This window comes from Sphaeramia orbicularis, chromosome 18 (assembly GCF_902148855.1).
Source record: "Sphaeramia orbicularis chromosome 18, fSphaOr1.1, whole genome shotgun sequence".
NCBI classification, from domain to species: domain Eukaryota; kingdom Metazoa; phylum Chordata; class Actinopteri; order Kurtiformes; family Apogonidae; genus Sphaeramia; species Sphaeramia orbicularis.
Window position 1 is genome coordinate 33,445,794 of NC_043974.1, and position 18,567 is coordinate 33,464,360.

General features: G+C 38.0%; 2 protein-coding genes across 2 annotated transcripts; both read left to right on the forward strand.

The window, feature by feature from the left end:
• Nucleotides 1-890: 890 nt before the first annotated feature.
• On the forward strand, nucleotides 891-15,189 carry LOC115438343 (uncharacterized). The gene is made up of 19 exons (XM_030161918.1): nucleotides 891-934; nucleotides 1,837-1,926; nucleotides 2,195-2,322; nucleotides 3,022-3,171; nucleotides 3,267-3,332; nucleotides 3,894-4,061; nucleotides 4,151-4,247; nucleotides 4,322-4,530; nucleotides 4,795-4,945; nucleotides 5,564-5,772; nucleotides 6,695-6,815; nucleotides 6,893-7,098; nucleotides 7,187-7,304; nucleotides 8,072-8,244; nucleotides 9,175-9,266; nucleotides 9,347-9,462; nucleotides 10,330-10,501; nucleotides 11,396-11,539; nucleotides 15,099-15,189. Exons 2-19 carry the CDS (start codon nucleotides 1,848-1,850, stop codon nucleotides 15,187-15,189), a joined length of 2,490 nt encoding a protein of 829 aa, XP_030017778.1. The 5' UTR covers nucleotides 891-934; nucleotides 1,837-1,847.
• A 285-nt stretch (nucleotides 15,190-15,474) lies between these two features.
• On the forward strand, nucleotides 15,475-18,301 carry sst5 (somatostatin 5). The gene is made up of 2 exons (XM_030162477.1): nucleotides 15,475-15,655; nucleotides 17,980-18,301. Exons 1-2 carry the CDS (start codon nucleotides 15,560-15,562, stop codon nucleotides 18,175-18,177), a joined length of 294 nt encoding a protein of 97 aa, XP_030018337.1. The 5' UTR covers nucleotides 15,475-15,559; the 3' UTR covers nucleotides 18,178-18,301.
• Nucleotides 18,302-18,567: the final 266 nt, after the last annotated feature.

Sequence of the window (18,567 nt, forward strand, 5' to 3'; positions counted from 1 at the left end):
TTCTTTGCTGTGCACAACTATGAAACACAAATCTGGCAGAAGACACATGAAAGCAGTGAAAAATAACTTTTCTCAATAACATGTAACATGAATAATTCCAAAAACACAATGCAAAAGCCATGTTGAAGGGCTGTTACATTGAACGAATGCAGAAAATAACAAGTAGTCATAATTTCCAAAGCTGTAAAAGCTAAAAATCTTCCAAATGAACCACTAATAAAACTAACTAAAACTAGGCTTAAATAAATAAATCAATCAATCAACTTAAACACTGAACAAAATTCAATCTAATAACATTTTTAGCCCTTTGGCCCTCACCAGAATGTCTTAACACAGCTTACCCAAGACAGAGCCCTAAAAACATTATGTTTTGGCAGCGTCTAAAGCTAATCTAAAGTAAACTACAACTGCTAAACCTCACAAACACTTATTTTTGGACTTTGTTGCTGTGTCTTTCCTCACTTTCTTCAGCCATTAGGTTAAAATGGTCATGTTCAGCCTGGACGCCTGAGGCCCAGTGATTTGGGTTAATTACTAACAAGCTTCACCTGTGCATTTAACACTAGAGGACTTTTCATTGGTCGTGGAAGACGACGTGTGAGGTTATAAAAGAAAAAGAGAAAAAACCTTTATCAAACATTAGTGTCAGTAGGTTTGGGCAGGAAATAAGCAGTAGTAAAAGTTAGCTTGTTTTGTTTAGCAGCTGTAGTTTGCTAGCACGTAGGGCTAGATTTAGACGCTGCTAAACACGTTATGGCTTTCGGTTTCTGTTTTAGGTATGAAGTGTTGGCAAGATATCACAGCATGTTGCGGTTGCAGCTGAAATAATTACAACATTTTGCCTTTTTTTGTTTCAACAGTGTGGTCTTATATATGTTGTTGGTTGCAACATCAAGTTCATCAACAACCAACGAACCACTTCAACTTCCTGATGGTAAGAACAGAAATACAAGTTGACTTCTTGAGGTTAAATGAAGGTAATGCTGAAGTTAAGCTTTATTATCCCCATAGGGAATTCCAGTCTGCAGTTTACCCATCCCAACACACACAGTATTTGGCAATTAGCATTAGCGATTAGCCATTAGCATTTAGCATTAGCGATTAGCAATTAACATTGCATTAGGAGCAGTGAGCTGCCATTGAAGGTGCTCAGGGACCACATCCAGATCTTCATCAGCACGGTGGTCAAAGCCACTGATAGAACTGATGCATAAAGACATATAGCTACTTTTGTTTCAGCTCCTGAATGATTTTTTTTCTCTGCATATAACATTTCCTCAGTGGTTTATCACCACCTATTGTTATCCTCCTGTATTTTGCACTTTTCAGCGACAAACAAGTATTTTCCTGTTTATTTTAGTAAGTATGTAGATTTTCATAAAAGCTAAGTAAAGTTGAGTCACATAAAAGAACACTCAAGGAAAAAGTTACCTTTTCAGCAAAATATATCAATAATTGAATGTTCTACACTCTCCCAGTATGGGCTCAATAAAGTATATGTATCTAAAACAAAGTGTCTCCATCCACTGTCATTGATCAAACTCCATGGGTTTCACTGGTGAAGCAATGTTGTAGAAGATGACTGTGCTTCCATGTTCATTACGGAGCCTCTGAATGTCTAAATGGATCATATCTGATGACCATGAAAAATGACAAACTGCAGTTTACACCAGTAATTTACATGCATTTATGGGATTAGTGGGTCAACGGGTATTAAACATTTTAGATCAGTAGATGCTTTTGGTTGCCAGTAGTTGTTTGTCTTTGAGGGTTAACCTATATGTACCTGTTTTCTGTTGAGAACCATACTGAAGTCAAATCTGTGTGTCCATGCAGGAGTTTTCCATATGGAGTGTCGTGACCGTTATTTCATGACTGCTGTCGATCTGTCCTTCACTGGGCGGGATCCTCAGTTTGGTGCTGTTGGTAAGCTTTGCGTATCATCATGGCCTGAATAGAAATCTGCAACAACGTGAGACCAAAATTTGAGAAGCTATAGCTTATTTTCAACAGTGTCTGTTCACCCTATTTACATCTAGAGATGCACAATATGTTTGTCAAATGTCCAAAATTTTTTTTTTTGTTCTTTAAAGGTTCAAATTGTGATTTATTTGTGATATTGGCACTGTAACCCTGGGCTCAAATGGTCATTGCAGCTACATGGGTGTCTTTTCCATCTCTTGTTTTCCTTCAGACGGGACAGGTGCGTTTCCTGTCGTTGGACAGTACGCATCAGAATGTGGATACACAGTCACTGTTCTTCCTCTGCAGAACCGTGTGGAGCTCCGAGCCTCGTACTTCAGCTGTCACACCCACAACAAAGTACGCAACTGTTGGTTTACCTACTGTACAACACAAAAACAGGACATTAGGGACAAAGTCATCACACCTGTGTAACACCAAATGATCCATTAAAAACAAACAGATCAGAGATGGTGAACTGAACACAAATGAGTCTCATGAAAATCTACCTAAAAAGAAGCCCCATTGAAAAAATATTGAAGATGATTTAGGCACTATACTGAAGCTCACCCCCAGGGGAAATGGTGATGCTTTACTTCATTTTATGGGGCTATCAATAGCAGGGTTTCTGTGGGTTATTAAAAAACATTAACAATAGTTAAATAGATTTGGTGAAAATTAAGGCCTTAAATGGCATTAAAAAGCATTAAATTTGATGTCCAAAGGCATTAAAAAAATAAATACACTTGATTGGGGGTGGGGGGGCATTGTTCACAATATATTTTGATTACATTCCTGTACAGTTGCTTTGGTGGAAATGAACTATAGACCCAAGTAGACATTCAGTTACTGCGGATTTTCACTTTGGTGTTACTTTTAAGCCCTAGAGCTTAGTCTTTAGGGCTGTCATGGAGTTCATCTATATATACAGTCTATATTGAGGTTTCATTCCTGTAAATTTGGCTTGGCTCGAACTGAAAGGCAAGTATTTCACTGATCAGTGATAAAACTCTCCAGAAGACTGCAATTTGAACTTGGTTTTCCTATTGAATATTTCAGGATGACAAAGTATTCACGTTCAGCTTCTACCTCATTGCGACACACGGACGAAAAAGGGGACAGGAAGTCACTTACACTTTCACCAAAACCTGTTCTCCAGCTCTGCCCTGGTCTCCCAGAGAGGTCACTTGTGAAGAAAACTACATGGAAGTAAGGATGTTGACGGTGGCTCTTTTTATTCAATCATTATCTCTTGTGAGATGCTGACTTGATTGTGTGGGTTTTGTTTTTTTTTTTTCTTGTAGGTGTCTGTGAAGAGTGACGTGACTTGTGGGTTAAAGACAGACTTCTGGAGTACAACTGTCCAATCTGTACGTTTGATTAACTGGAGGACATGGACTCTGACAGAGTCTAGACCATTATTTAGTTCAGGGGCCACATTCAGCCAATATATGAAATGGATTGGACTAGTAGAATAACAGTGTTAAATTGCATCTTGAAAATGTTTAAATCTACAAACTATTCTTTTAAAAAATGTGAATAACATGAACAAACTGAAACTTAAAAAAAAACTTTAACTACTTTATGCCTCTGTTTATCATTTACACATGTGCATTACAGATCAATGGATCCACAAATGCACAAAACATTTAGTAACAGGTAGAATATTGTTAAAATTGCACCAACTTCTCAAGACATTTGAAAGGATGGCTTGTAAATGTAAACATGTTCATGCAATTTTGCCTTTTTACACTAAAATGGTGACAAATTTGGAGTTATTATTTCTAGGTTATTCTATTACTGGTCAGACCCACTTGAGGTCATATTGGTATGAATGTGGAACCTGAGCAAAAATGATTTTGATGCCATAATTTTTTAATGTTTGTGTAATTTTTACATTTTATAAATTCATCCTGTGGTTTATCTTCCAGGCGTATAGATCAGCTTCAGTCTGGACAGTGAGATTCCAGAAGGCAGGGCAGCAGGCGACAACCATGAACCTACAGGAAGCTCGTACCCAGGGTTATGTGTTCAACGTGGCACATGGAAGGATTGTGTTTCGAACGCCCTATGGACAACCTGACTCGGACAGCATCATGGTACACCAGAATCCATTGCAGTTTCAGTTCCAGTCTGTACTGTTGCTTTTAATTGTGAGGCTTTTTTCTGGACCTGATTGTCTCTGCAGGTGAATGATGTTCCAGTAGAGGTCATCCAGGCTACTCTATTCTCCAGACAAAGCTGGGTCGTTCTAATGGTCGACCTGGTCATCGCCTGCTCAATGTGTCAGTATTGACATCTAATTTTCTGTAGTTTGTTGAAGCGATTTGACCCTGTTATTCTGTTTAACCACAAACAGATCAAGGTTCATATGAGGACGGAGGATACATGACATGGGAGACTCCTGAGACACCGTTCCCTGGACTGAATGCCAAACAGATCAGTGTTGGACTCAGTGGTGAACTTATGGAGCAGCCAGTCGCAGAGAGCAGGGGTTACATCATAGAGAAACGCAACAACACAGTCCGGATCGTCATCCCCTACAGCGCAGAAGGACGTCACAGGACGGTAAGAAGGAAACTGAGGTTGACCAGTGTGTAGAAGAAATATGAACAAACAAAATATGAGCTCATACAACCATGGAGTCTTTGTCAAAAACCATGGGCCACACAGCAAGTCGAGCAGTGTTAATTTAAAAGTTAAATTTGAGTCTTGATTTGGCTGTTTGTACACTCCTGTGGTGTTACAGGTCTGGGGGTGGAGCTAATTGCACAGTGTCACTGTTTGAAGTATAGAATAATCATATCTACCTGTAAACCATTATTTCTGCAGAGCGTTATGATCGGTGACCTCTTTGAGTTCTTCATCTTTCATCTCTATATGGAGCAAATCTCAGTGGACAAGGATAAAGTGGAGACCAGACTCCGCCACCACAGGGCATTGACTACTGGCCTGTTGAGACACCCTGTCATCACTGACAACCGTAGGTCCAATCATCCGGACACTCATCACAATCCAACACTGCTCTCACACTACAGGTCTTAATGCTCAACTCGGATTTTTATTTATTTTTTGCTGAATTTTTTTTTTTTTTTTACATGGTTGATCACATAATGTAAACGCGATGCCGTGAGACTCATGTGAACAGTCTACGGTCCTGAAGTGACATTCCACAGTTTATGGAAGTACTGGTACATATGGATCTTTCCAGGTCTGACCGCCTCCAGCGCAGAATGTGACCTTTGTTGCATTTCAATAATGGAAAAGTCTGATGCATATCAGGTTATGCTGATGAAATGAATAGAAATAAATTAGATTGACAGGTATACATGGATGAAGACATTGGAGTATTGGGGAGAAATTGAGTTATGTTAATGTGATTTCACATAATCGGATTACTGCTGTTATCTGATAAAACATATCAGATTATACTGTTTACATTGTAACTCAAGAAATCAGATAATGGGTGGAGGTCTGGTGTGAATGTAAATGGACTCAATGTCATAAAAAAATTAGATATGGGTCACATACGGGTAAAAAATCTGATTTGTTCTGCTTTTACCTGAAGTGTGAACATAGTGTAAATGCCTCTTAATTTCAGGAACTGTTGTAGAGGATCGCATCTTCACCATCTACCTCGGTGACATCCCTGAAGATGTAAATTTGGTTGGTCTTGAACTGAACGGACAACTGTTTACGGCGCCTTTTACAAATACGAGCACCTGTGAAGTGGGAGAAGAGGTTCATCCTGACACCACCCACGGCTTCACTCTGAAGGTGTCGTTTGACGACCCCTGTGTCATTCAACAGGTACAGAACTGTTTGAGGTCAACAGGTTCCCTTTTTAACACTTTCAGTGCCATGGGCCGATTAAATCGGCTTTGGAGAACACGCCACATTTGTGTACAAACAAACCATCCACCCCCATTTCTTTCTCACATTTCGATGACGTTCTTTCTGTGTCCCCCTTTTGAGACCAAGCAGACGGGAATTTGAGGTCACGCGACCGAATAATATTTTTATATCTTTTTAATGTTTCTTATTCTCCGGTGTTTCATCAGAGGGAGCCCTCCATGCCGGGGGGCGGCTGTGGACTCCGGGGGCTGTGGCGCCTTCTCTCACTGGGGTCCGCTCCTTTCTGGTGGGTGGGGGTCCCAGTTGGCCCTCTCCCACTAGTTGGGGTGCGGGGCTGTGTTGCTGGTGCCTGGTCGCCGGGGTCGGCGGCTGCATCCTGGTGCGGATGGCTCCCTGAGACAGCGCCTCCTAAATTAATGTTTTACTTTTACTTGTACATTTTTGTTCTGGTCTACCCGTGCTCAGTCAGTCTTCTTAAGTATGTGTGAGCTTGTGGGTTTGCATGTATATGTGGGTTTGCATGTATATGTGTGGGTGGGGAGCGGTACTGATTTTTAAACTGATATGTAAAGCACTTTGTGCTACAGTTTTTAATGTATGAAAAGTGTTATATAAATAAAGATTATTATTATTATTATTATGAATTATGCAAATTACGATCAATAATGAATCGGCTGCGTCCGGTGCGTTTTGGATCTAATCAGCAATCGGTCGGATGTTACCGAGTGGTTTCCTGCAGGATTCTTCAAATATTATGAAAACGACGTGAAATACTGAAACGGCCAAATTCTTTGGCACTTTTAAGGCTTATTATCCCCTTAACTGTCTGGCACTTAAAGAGTTAATGCAGTTGATCCTAAACTCCTTTGTGTCCCAGTTTTCCACAGAAGATGCAGTTGTTCAGTATCAGCTGGATGTGAACTACACACTGACTATTGTACCTGACGATGAACCGTTTTACCACGTGGCCTCTTTCGTGGCTGTTTGGACTGATTTGAGTAAGTCTTCAACATCAGACTGTTCTTGTACATGTCTGAAGCTGAGCACAGGTGAACCACGGTGCTGTCTTTTGCAGCTCCTCCGGCCTTCGATGCGTTCTGTTCTGAGACCGGCATCGTCTTCAGACTGGACCGCCGGTCTCTGGACCACAAGTGGGAGGTGGTCATCGGCTCAGACCCTCTGACGTCGGACCTGGCCAACCAGTACGGCTACATCATGAGCAACGACGGCAACGATCTGCTGCTGGAGGCGCCGCTCTTCACTCAGGGCTACGAATACAAGGTCAGAACAGACGAATGACTGAAAACAAGAGTTAGATCTGAGGAATGAGTGAAGTTGAACTTAATAAAACTGTGGTGTCTGTTTCCAGAATATAACTTTGGAAGGATTCAATGGCACATTTGAGATTTATGTGCGAGATCGAGAAACGTCAAATATCCAGAGTTCGACTGTCAAGACGTGTCCATTCACTGCAGAAGAGCTCATTGGTGAGAATAAACAGAAGTTAACTTCAGTATCATGGGAACCTGCATTATTCCCTTATTTTCCATAAATGTACACAAATGACACTATTACTGTATATAAGTTGGTACTGTGTCTTGAATATAGCATTTACATGTGTAATTTTCGCCGCAGGGTATAGTCATCAGTTCATCGTCTGTCTGTCCGTATGTGCAAAAACTTTGGTGTGTGCCAGTAGTTCTCAACTGGGGAGGGGGCAATAGATAGTCAATGATAAGGAAACCCTGGCGTGGACTGAAGGCCAAGGGTTTTCAAGTGCGTACATGTTATGTTTTTATCTTACTTTCCTTACATTATATATAATCATATGTTTATAATTTACTAGAGACAACTACTATCAAAGAATTCCTTTTTGTTCACGTACTTGGCAAATAAAGATGATTCTGATTGGACCAGTTTTGGGCAGAAACATTGTGATGAAGGTTGTTTCCATTTCCACCTGTTAATTTTTCATTTTTAACTGTTTACCATCTGTTCTTGGATTTGGTTGAAAAAGCCCAAGCCAACTATTGGTCTAGTTCACTGTCCGGCATTCCCTTTATCCTACTTTAATTTTTCCACAAAGCGCTACTGCAGGTTTCTCAGACTTTTCCATCATCTTGTCCATCAATCTGTTCTCTGGGTTCTGACCCAATTTAGTTTTGGTGTAAATACTTCTGAATGGTTCAGTATTAGAGGTCAAACCTGTTGTGTGGGTAGGTTTGGTGTAATAATTAGACCTATGCCTCTGCAGTGTGTTCAACTGATGGGATGATGACCGTGGTCGCTGACCTGTCTTTGGCCGTTCCAAGTGGAGGGGTCCCGGCCAGTACCAACCTCCTGGACAAAAACTGTGGACCCAGAGAGGCAGACGACACCAGGGCTCTGTTCTCTTTTCCGGTCAACACCTGTGGATCTGTAGTGAAGGTAATAAACATCACCTCAAAGGTTCGCTATGGATTATTTGCTTGTGCTCTTCTACTTGTGTGGTGAACGGTCACTTTCACATTTTGTTAATGTTTTTTTTTTTTTTTTTATTCCATGTCCAAAGAAAAAAGCTATAAAAAATTTGTTCCTGTGGCTATAACATACTTTAATCAGTGGACATATCCAGCTCCAAATAGTGTAATACTTCAACACATTGTAGTTTTTATTGGACAAATTCACAACTCATCATGAATTATACCTGGAACCACTTCATAATTTAGTGTTATGCGAAATTCATTATAGTCAGTTTAGTAGGGACATGACATGTTAACACCCTTGTTTTTCATCTTTTTGAGTTTGTGGAAAAACTTGCCTCTCAAAGACAAAGCATTTCTACTCAATTTACATTTCTAATCCAATGGAGGCTGTCTTAGAAAAGCTGTAAACTCTGAAGTGAGCATAAGGATTGTAGTGGAAAAGCCAAGATGAGTTCTCAACATGGAAATTGGTGTATTGTGGATGTAGAAAACAGACATTCCATAGTAATTAAGTTACTTTCATTGGTGATTGGTTTATTGATTATATTCCTGATGAATTATTTGTTCTAAAAAAGGTGAACGATTGTTTCCCAAAGCCTGAGATGTTGTCTTCAAATGTCCTGTTTGAAGAGCCTTGGGTTTTAGACCAGTTTAGATCGGAGGAGGAAAAACCAGAAAATATTCAAATTTGAGAAGATGGAATCTGAATTTTAACTCAAGCCAGTTGCTGAGTATAAAAAAATTGTTGACTCAGGTAGTTGATGAACAGTTGATCATTGCAGATCTAATAGAATTGCTTAAGTCAATAACAAACACAAAACGAACACAAACTTCACAAACGCAGAATGAATCGCTGCTTCTGTCTGAAATTTCATGCTTTTGTTTTCTCCAGCTCAGCCACGGACATGTGACCTATGAAAATAGGATTCTGTTCGACCCAGAGTTATTGCCTGTTACAACCAACACTAGCACTGATATTGACAGGTGAGTACATGCATATTTATTCAGTTATTCTTTATCTTTATTCTGTCGACTATCAAAAACATGTCTCTCCTGTTTGATAGGGTGACGGTCCAGTGCGCATATCCCATTGCTGATCTTCATCGCCTCTTCTCAATGTTCCGGTTTGAGGCTGATACAACTGTAGTTGGACAAATCAGTCATTCAGCAAAATTGAAAGGTAGGCCTTCAACCATTTCATAAAGCATGTTAGTGTTTTCTATGTAGTATTGATGTTCCAAACTCTGACCAGTAGGGCTCAGTCTGGTACCAGAACACACTTGGGACCAAAACCAACAAAGAATCACCCCCATGTACCCACAGTATCGTTACTGAATAAAGTGTGAAGCTCATTGTTTCTACACGTCTGTATTATGTATCATCGAGTTTTCTTCAAATTAAAACTCCAGTTATTTTAACAGTCGCTCAAAAGGACACTCTTATGTTCATGGGCTGCATCAGCTGATAGTTTACATTATAGCTGTTAGCTTAGCTCTATTTTCAGACAGAAAACTGCCACAGTGAAACCACAAATCACCTCTTCGATTCCAAACAGATCTTTAGTTCAGCTATTGGCAACACAAACCGTACAGAAAAGTCAGAACTGTCAGTTTAGTCTGAACCATGAATCAGCAAATGGCAACTTAGTAAAGCTAATATCCCATAATAACTTTATACCCTCATAAGCCTCATAATCAAACTCACCCAAGCTCCATTCTTTTCATTTACAGCTGAGTCCAGTGGAGAAAACTGCTTCTATTTTTTTCACTACTTTTCTGCTCAGACACTAATAGTTGTTTCTTACTGGTTCTCATCCTCAACTTGGCCTTAGCTGACAGAGGGATTTGCTACTCCCTCTAGTAGTCATATAAATCCCTGGCCATCACTGGAAATAAATGAAAATAAATAAATATATAAAAAAATAAATGGAAGTTCTCATCTCTACAGAAATTCACAGCTTATTTGAAATATTAATGATAATTTGATGTAATTTGTAAAAAATATCCAAAGTTAAATAATTTATTAATATCTGTTTACTCTAATGTAGAGCGAGAGACGACAACAATTGAAGCAGCCATCGAACCAACCACAGCGCTTCATACTCCACTCCCTGCTACTCCACAGACTACAGGACTCATTGCAGTACGAGCTGCTCGTCATCCTCCTGTCCGTTACGTCAAAGTGCTCAGCTCTTTACATAACACTGCAAAGAAAAGTCAGTACTTCAATCGTCAAATAAAAGGTTTTGATTAAAGAGATTTTAATTATTTTCTCTCTTCACAGGGCCAGCAGTCCAGGAAATGCCACTACACTTAGATTCATTTTAGAATAAAATTAATCAAACTTGCAGAAATACAACTAATAGTATCCATAACCAGTGTTGAAACACTAATGTTCAGTCAGGTTGAGGTGTGATCTTCATTACCTGCTTCTGAGAGAAAGTTTATTAGGATTTAACACTTTATGAAGTAGGGGGAAAAAAAAGAACTTGGGAAATGTGCAATTATAGTTGAACTCTAAATGTATTATATATTGTAAAGTCAATTAGCTATTATAAGGCTATAATATATCAAGTGCCTATTTAAAATTTTTTGTTGTCTTGTTAAACTGAAATAAAGGAACAAATGCAATGTTTTTATCCTTCAGTTTGAGTGTTATTTGTTTTCTGATGGGAAATGTGTCCAACAACAATGTCCTTCAACATCAGCTCCTGTAATAAAAGTATTCATTTTCTATGAACCTTCATAATTTCATCTTAAGTGGTCGATCTGACTAATGAGATTTTATGGAAACACAAGGCCTTTTAATGTAAGATTTCTTAATCTTTAATTTACTCAAAGCAAATGTACTGGATCAAACTCAGATAGTAAATGCATGATTCAATTAGATGGCAATTAAGATCTAGTTGAGTAAATGGGTGATTAAAAGGAAAATCTAATTAAATGAAAGACCTTAATATCAGATGAGGTTTTGAGAGACAGAACCATGAAACGCCAAGGAAATACAGGTACAGTGAGGCTATTTACATTTGATAAACAGTGTAATTAAGTCAGTGTGAGAAGTTACTTTTGTTGTGACAGTGAGGTGGTCATCTTATTCCTCATCCCCTCCAGGTTCAGCTCAAAGGATGAACTCCCAATGGGCCCCTTGATGCAGCTGCATGAGCAGGCTGCCCTCCAGAGTTCCCTCCAGTACAAACAGTGGAAATGCCACAGTCTGGATTATCAGGGGATGCTTCTGCAACTCATAGTATTACAGTGACATCTAGTGGTGAAGATAAAACTTTTCCTTAAGTTCTTTTTGCACAATCTTTTTTTTTAAGCAGCAAGTTGAGGTTTTAATTTAAGAGGCAAATGTGTGTGTATGTGGGGGGTGACTGTCATAACTTAATACCAAATTATTAAACCTGTTAAATGGTGAAATTATCTGATTTGGCAGATTCTTTCTGCATCCCGATAGGACACATCTATCAGGTTGATGGAATGTCACGGCAAAGGAGAAGGGCTTGGTAATGCTGATTAAAATTAATGAATGAACAAAATAGACAAATGGATTTGTTGTGCAGTTTTAAATCAGTAATTTGATCCAACAAAAACTAGAATCAAAAAAATATTACATTTTTGTCCATTGTATAGAATAAATAAGCTGTATTTATTTTAATATTTTCCTGATCACTTAAAGCAGGGATCACCAATCCTGGTCCTCGAGGGCCGGTATCCTGCATGTTTTGGATGTATCCCTCTTCCAACACACCTGATTCAAATGATAAGCCTATCATCAAGCTCTGCAGAAGCTTGATAACGACTGTCAGTTGTTCTGGAAGAGGGAAACATTTAAAACACGCAGGATACCAGCCCTCAAGGACCAGATTTGGTGACCCCTGACTTAAAGCGTGTCTAGACCTTGCTCAGTTAATTAACAGAACTACTGACCTCATATACTTAGATTGGACCCCTCTTGGTCAGGCCAACCTGCCTGTTGAAATAAGACATGCAGACTAGGTAACCTCTTTTAAATCAGTTCTTAAAATGCACTTTTATAGGCTGGCTTTCATGTGATTTTAGCATCATATTCTTTTGTTTTTATTTTGCATCAGCACTTTGCATTCCAGTTATTTTATTTACTTGTATATTTCTCATATTTAAGTTTCTTCATTCTAGCTCTTTGTACCTTCCATCGCCTCTATGGTTTTTAACTCCTTCCTTTTCCTGATTTTTATTCCTGTAGTTGTGTAACCACTTCTACTGTTTTCATGTGATGTCATCTCTCTTGTTCCCATTTTCTTTTGTTGCACCCTTATTGGGATTGGGTATTGATTTATTTTCTTAACTTTTAACCGTTTTAAATATTTGTATATTTGCCTATTTTTCTTTGCTGTTGGTATGTGGTAACACATCTTTGAAAGCAATTTGAAAATTGCTGTTTTTAAGTGGCATATAAATAGATTATTAAAATTTTTCTGTTAAGAATTTATAAATTAAGAATGTGACATCAAAAAACAATCTAGAAACATTAACAGAATATCAAAAATCCTCTTCTGGGCTTATTACATTGAATTTCAGGAGATGTAGTAATAGCTTTCAACATTGATAGACCAGGGAGTCCTGGTTTAATTTATTACTAATTAAGTAACAATAAATAAAAGGCATGGTCATGTTCATTAAGCCTCATCTCACTCAGATCTTAGATCTTATGGAGATACAAGATTTAATCCCAACAGGACAGATTTACATTTGTTCCCTCACGGGTTAAGAAGACCGCTGGGTCAAGACGTTTAATGGACACTGACAGTATTTAATGTGTTTACAGCAGGTGGAGGAGGTCGGTGATGAATATGGTCAGAGTAGACGCCGCTGGACGCCTCAGGTCACGACACCAACCTTCACTTAGACCGTGGACCCTGATGTGGGCTGATTAGATAGACTCCTGTGGAGAAGGGGGAAGAGGAAGGGGTACCGCAGTGGAAAAGGTCACCACTATTTAAAACATCAAATGAGTGATTAAATTAGCGGTGGATGAGGTTAAGTCTGATGTATTGAGGTCTATGGAGTCATACAGTACAGTTATTAACAAAAACTACAACGTTCCCTTGTGGCTCAATCTTAAGGGGATCCATGAGGTCACGATATGGAAGCCTATTTATGTCATAATAACATCTTTAACATTCCAAATACATTAACACAATTTTAGGTAATTCTCTTCTACCACCTACTCTCTGTTCTTGGCAAAAGATGTTTTAAGTAATGGTGCAAACGGACAGTAAATTAACTGAAACTTTTAATGTTATGTTTTTCCAAATACTTTAAATATGCTCTTTCCTGAAATATGTACTCTGAAATAGAAACTCCTGCAAAAACACTTGCAGTAAATCCTGAATGTTGAAGCTTTTTCAATATGTGCATCTTCAATAAATATCAAAAGTAGTTTTTATTTATTTTTCTTTTAATGGTTTAAGGTTCAAGGTGACTTTATTGATGCCTGCAGGTAGATTTGTTCTTCAGTTTGGAGAGGGCATCTCAAACATTATACACAAAAAACATTAAAACCACAGGACACATACAGGGCGCAGATTAAAAACGGCACAGACGAAAGACATGGACAGGTACTGCCAGCAGCTCACTGATCCTGGTTAAAACAGACAAAAAATCAATAGACTAAAATGAATAAAAGTAATCAGATATCACTAAAAATGTCATTATAAAACCTGTTAAGAGCATGATTAAAAACATGATATAATACAAGGGACAATGAGTAATAAATGATAAACAATGGTGAAACTTGAGTAATTAAAATAACATTTCAAACCAAATTATTTTAGGTCCTTATTGATTGACTCATTACTGATCGATCCATGTGAAATGACCAGAGGCCTCCAGACTAACCATGTCCAATATTGTTCATACTTCGAAAAAATGTTAATGTACAGAATTTGAGCCCTAGACCTTAATTGTTTTTTGTGTAATTGGGGCTTAATATTAAGTAAAGTATCACATACACCAAAAAAACTTGTAATGTTGCCCAAAATAACACTCTCTTATAATCCTCGTGTTGTATGAGCTGATAGTTTATATTACAGCTCTGTTAGCTTAGCTCTGTTTTTAGACTGAAAACGGCCACAGTAAAACCACAAATCACCTCTGTTTTCTGTATGGTTTGTGTTGTCAATAGCTGAACTAAAGATCTGTTTGGAATTGAACAAACAAGGTCAGAACTGTCACAGTTTAGTCTGAACTGTGGATCAACAAATGGCAACTTAGCAAAGATAAGAACATCCCATAATAACTCTATACCTTCATAAGTCTCATAATCAAACTCACCTAAGCGCCATTCTTTTCATTTACAGCTGTGTACAGTGGAGAAAACAATGACTTTTATTTTTAGCATTTCTTTTCTTTGATGCTATAAGTTGTTGCTTCTTGGTTCTCATCCTCAATTCGGCCTTGGCCTGCAGATTGACTCACCACTCCCTCTAGTGGTCACATAAATCCCCTAGTCCATTGCTGGAAATAAATTTGCTTTATATCTGTAAAATCCAATACATTGGCAGAACTTCAGCTCTTTATTTTAAACACTACTGATAATTTTAAGTCATTTTTGAATATTTGAAAATGGACAATAGCTCTTTAGTCATTATATTTACAATGCTGGTGTCTATATAAAAGCAGAAGAAGCAGTCAGTTTGTGCTTTTTGACCAAACTCTTCTCCAGCCTGTGAAGTAGTCATTTGCTGTAGGTGACATTTCGATGTTATTTTCTTTGTTCATTTTGCACTGACTCAGCCTCATTAACATTTGAGTCACTTTGTGTCATTAACAGCTCTGCCCAGCGTGAGGACGTCCTGCTGAGGCTTCTTCAAAGCAAAGACATGGATGATCTGGACGGACACGAACAAAGCCAGAAGTCATGATTTAGGTTTGAATTTATTATCACATATTTACAATCAGCTGAGTGCACAACAACCATCTGAATAGAAAAATGGGAATTTTTTTTTTGTTGTTGTTGTAGATATCGATAGTTTAATCTGTGTCATGGAGGCAAACATTGACCTTATCTCGTCCACACACACACACACGTCTGTTCACAACCTCCACCACACACCACCTCATCCTTCGCTGCCGACCAATCACATCCTCCTGTCCGCTGGATGATGATGATGATGATGAGGAGGGTCTAAAGTTGAAGAGGCCTATTTATCCACTCCACACACCTCATGTTCATTCCAAACCAACAGTGGCCGTCATCAGTGGATCTGAACTCTGTTTGGGTTTTATGTGGAGATGCTTCAGGTGCAGGTGTTGGCGTTGGCTCTGGTTTCATCTGTTGTTCTGATGGTCAGCGCTGCTCCTCACAGAGCAGACCTCATCTACGACAAAGTAAGTGAACGCCTCATTCTGTCCATATTCACCAAAAGGTAACAGAACATCTCATTCTGTCCATATTCATGAAAAAGTGAGTAAATGCCTAATTTCTGTCTGTTCACAAGAAAGTGAACGCCTCATTCTGTCCATATTCACAAAAAGGTAAGAGAACGCCTCATTCTGTCCATTTTCACAAGAAAGTAAGTGAACGCCTCATTCTGTCCATTTTCACAAAAAAGTAAGAGAACGCCATTCTGTCCATTTTCACAAGAAAGTAAGTGAACGCCTCATTCTGTCCATATTCTCAAAAAGGTAAGAGAACGCCATTATGTCCATTTTCACAAGAAAGTAAGTGAACGTCTCATTCTGTCCATATTCACAAAAAGGTAAGAGAGCGCCTCATTCTGTCCATTTTCACAAGAAAATAAGTGAATGCATCAGTCTGTCCATATTCCTAAGAAACTGAATGCTCCACTGTCCATATTCATGAGAAAGTAAGTGAACGCCTCATTCTGTCCATATTCACAAGAAAGTAAGTGAATGCATCAGCCTGTCTATATTCATAAGAAAGTAAGTGAACACCTCATTCTGTCCATATTCACAAGTAAGTGAACCCCTCATTCTGTCCATATTCACTTACTTTCTTATGAATATGGATCGACTGAGGCATTCTCTTACCTTTTTGTGAACGCCTCATTTCTGTCCTTATTCATGACAAGTTCAGTAAATGCCTCATTCTGTATTTGCTCAGGACATTTAAAGGAGAATTTAAAGGTCTTCTTACAGCACCGGTTTCATGCACTATGATGAATAATACAATACAAAAAACAGGAAGCTCAGAAGATAATGCACAGAAAGTTTAAAACTGAAAGAACAAGGACAAATTAAGTGAAAATATGACGTCTGGATGATCAAATATTGTTAATTTCCAAAGTTCAACAGATGACCTCCACATGTTTTCTGCTCTGTAAAAATAATTTTCATTTTGTGAGGCTTCATATCCCACAATGCAACTGGCTCAGAAATATTTGTGATGGAAGAAATCTGCCCTAAAATCATCTTAAAATGAAAAGTTTCAGAAACGACAATCCTTGCTGCAAAAAAAAAAAGTGAAAAGAATTAAGAGGATAAAGTCTTAAAGGAGTATGTTGCACTTCAACAGTATCTTTTCAGCAGAATGACAAATTCAAAAGCAAATACTTCAAAAAATTAAAAAGGAAATCAACTTGAAAATTGATTCAGAAATTAATGATCTGCTGCTACTTTTAATTTTTGGAGTAAAAACTTGTTTCACAGAAATTTGTAATTTTTTTTCTTTTATGAAAAATACTTGACAGGATTATTTTTTTTCTAAGTAGGCTCATTTTAAGACAATAAATTAACTTTGTCTCTTTAAAACATTCCAGCTTATGTTTTGGTACTGATTTAACCAATAAAACATTAAAACAATGCATTGTAGAAAATGCTGGCAGAGGAACAAGACTGTTTTTCTTATTTTGAGTCACACATCTTTTCAGTTTGAGAACATTAAGTCTGCCTTTGATAAATCTGTTGCTTGTGGTAAGAACTTATTTAACCTTTGAGCATTTTTACAGTTTTGTGTTAATTTATTGTGACTTGAAATTTATTCTAGTTTTAATGAATGTAGCCGTGAAAAATGTTGTCTTGATGGTTTAATCTAACAATTTGCACATATTTGACAATAACTGGGCTTTCTGTAGTTAGTCTGTTTACTGCAGATTTTAAGGGAAAAGAACATTGATATCATTCTCTGTAACTGTTGAACACAGTGAATTTTATTGTCCGAGCTTCATCGTGAAATCACAAACTATCTGCTGTGGAAAACTGTTAAAATGGTCAAAAGCATCACTGTTCTCAAAAACAAAATGTTCAGTATCAGCAGTAAAAGCCTTCTTTCTGGGAAATGAACTATTATTAAACTAGATTTTGCCAGGAATCGACACAACTTGCTTTCATTCTTCAGATTTCTATTGATGTCACTTGAATTTTTCTTTTTCCTGGTACAAGACTATTTACATTTAAGAATACTGTTTTTATGATGCATTAAATTTGTTGTGTATGGCAGCGCTCATCAGTTTTGGGTGGGATTTTCTTTCTCTTTTTGTAGGTGTTTTCATTTGTTGCTCTTTCTATTGTTCATGTTCATAAAATCTGAAAAACAAATTAAAAAAAAAAAATTTGTTGCATAGAGGGAGAGTTTAACATTTCAGCAGCTACAAACAATCATCTATTGCAGTGAAGTGTCTATAAAAGCATCACTGAACTTTCTGAAAACCAGTAAACTACCTCTTGATTACCTTTTTTTTTCTGTCTTTCAGGATCTTGCCCACCGGCTGCTGGTGTCGTTTTTGTCTGAGCTGATGGCATCCAGAGGAGACGAGGTGATGCTGTTGCCAGAGCTGGAGGAGCAGCTGGGAGTCAGGGAGGAGCTGATACGTCGACATGTACCCTTCTCACAACGGGAACGCAAAGCCGGCTGCCGCAACTTCTTCTGGAAGACCTTCACCTCCTGTTAAGACTCCCTAAAAATGACCAAAGCAGCTCTGGTGTCGTCTGGTATTTGACTTTAAAATGCAGTAATATTAAAAACTGACAGGCTGGGATGTACAGAGTGTATAAAATAAATCACTTTAAAGGGAAGTCTGCGCCTTTGTTTGTGTCTTTAAGGAGTATTCAGATCCAAATGATACAAGAATTATTTAAGAAGTATTTAACCTTTTTAAGTGTTTTATCACCATTTATTTTAATATTCTTTATTCAGTGCTTTTTCAGTGTAAATCAAGCATTTTCCTATAATTAATTTACTGATCATGTAGATGTTCATAAAAGCTCAAAGTTGAGGGTTATTATATTAGAAACAGAGAAAACTGAAGAAAAAAATGACTTTTTCAGCATCTGAAGATAAA

Bases quoted from the DNA above. Each gene is read 5' to 3' on its own strand.
- LOC115438343 (XM_030161918.1), top strand. From the start codon at position 1,848: ATGGAGTGTCGTGACCGTTATTTCATGACTGCTGTCGATCTGTCCTTC. The intron at 3,172-3,266 runs GTAAGGATGTTG...TTTTTCTTGTAG, and splicing joins GTGAAGAAAACTACATGGAA to GTGTCTGTGAAGAGTGACGT. The intron at 7,305-8,071 runs GTGAGAATAAAC...ATGCCTCTGCAG, and splicing joins CACTGCAGAAGAGCTCATTG to TGTGTTCAACTGATGGGATG.
- sst5 (XM_030162477.1), top strand. From the start codon at position 15,560: ATGCTTCAGGTGCAGGTGTTGGCGTTGGCTCTGGTTTCATCTGTTGTT. The intron at 15,656-17,979 runs GTAAGTGAACGC...TCTGTCTTTCAG, and splicing joins CAGACCTCATCTACGACAAA to GATCTTGCCCACCGGCTGCT.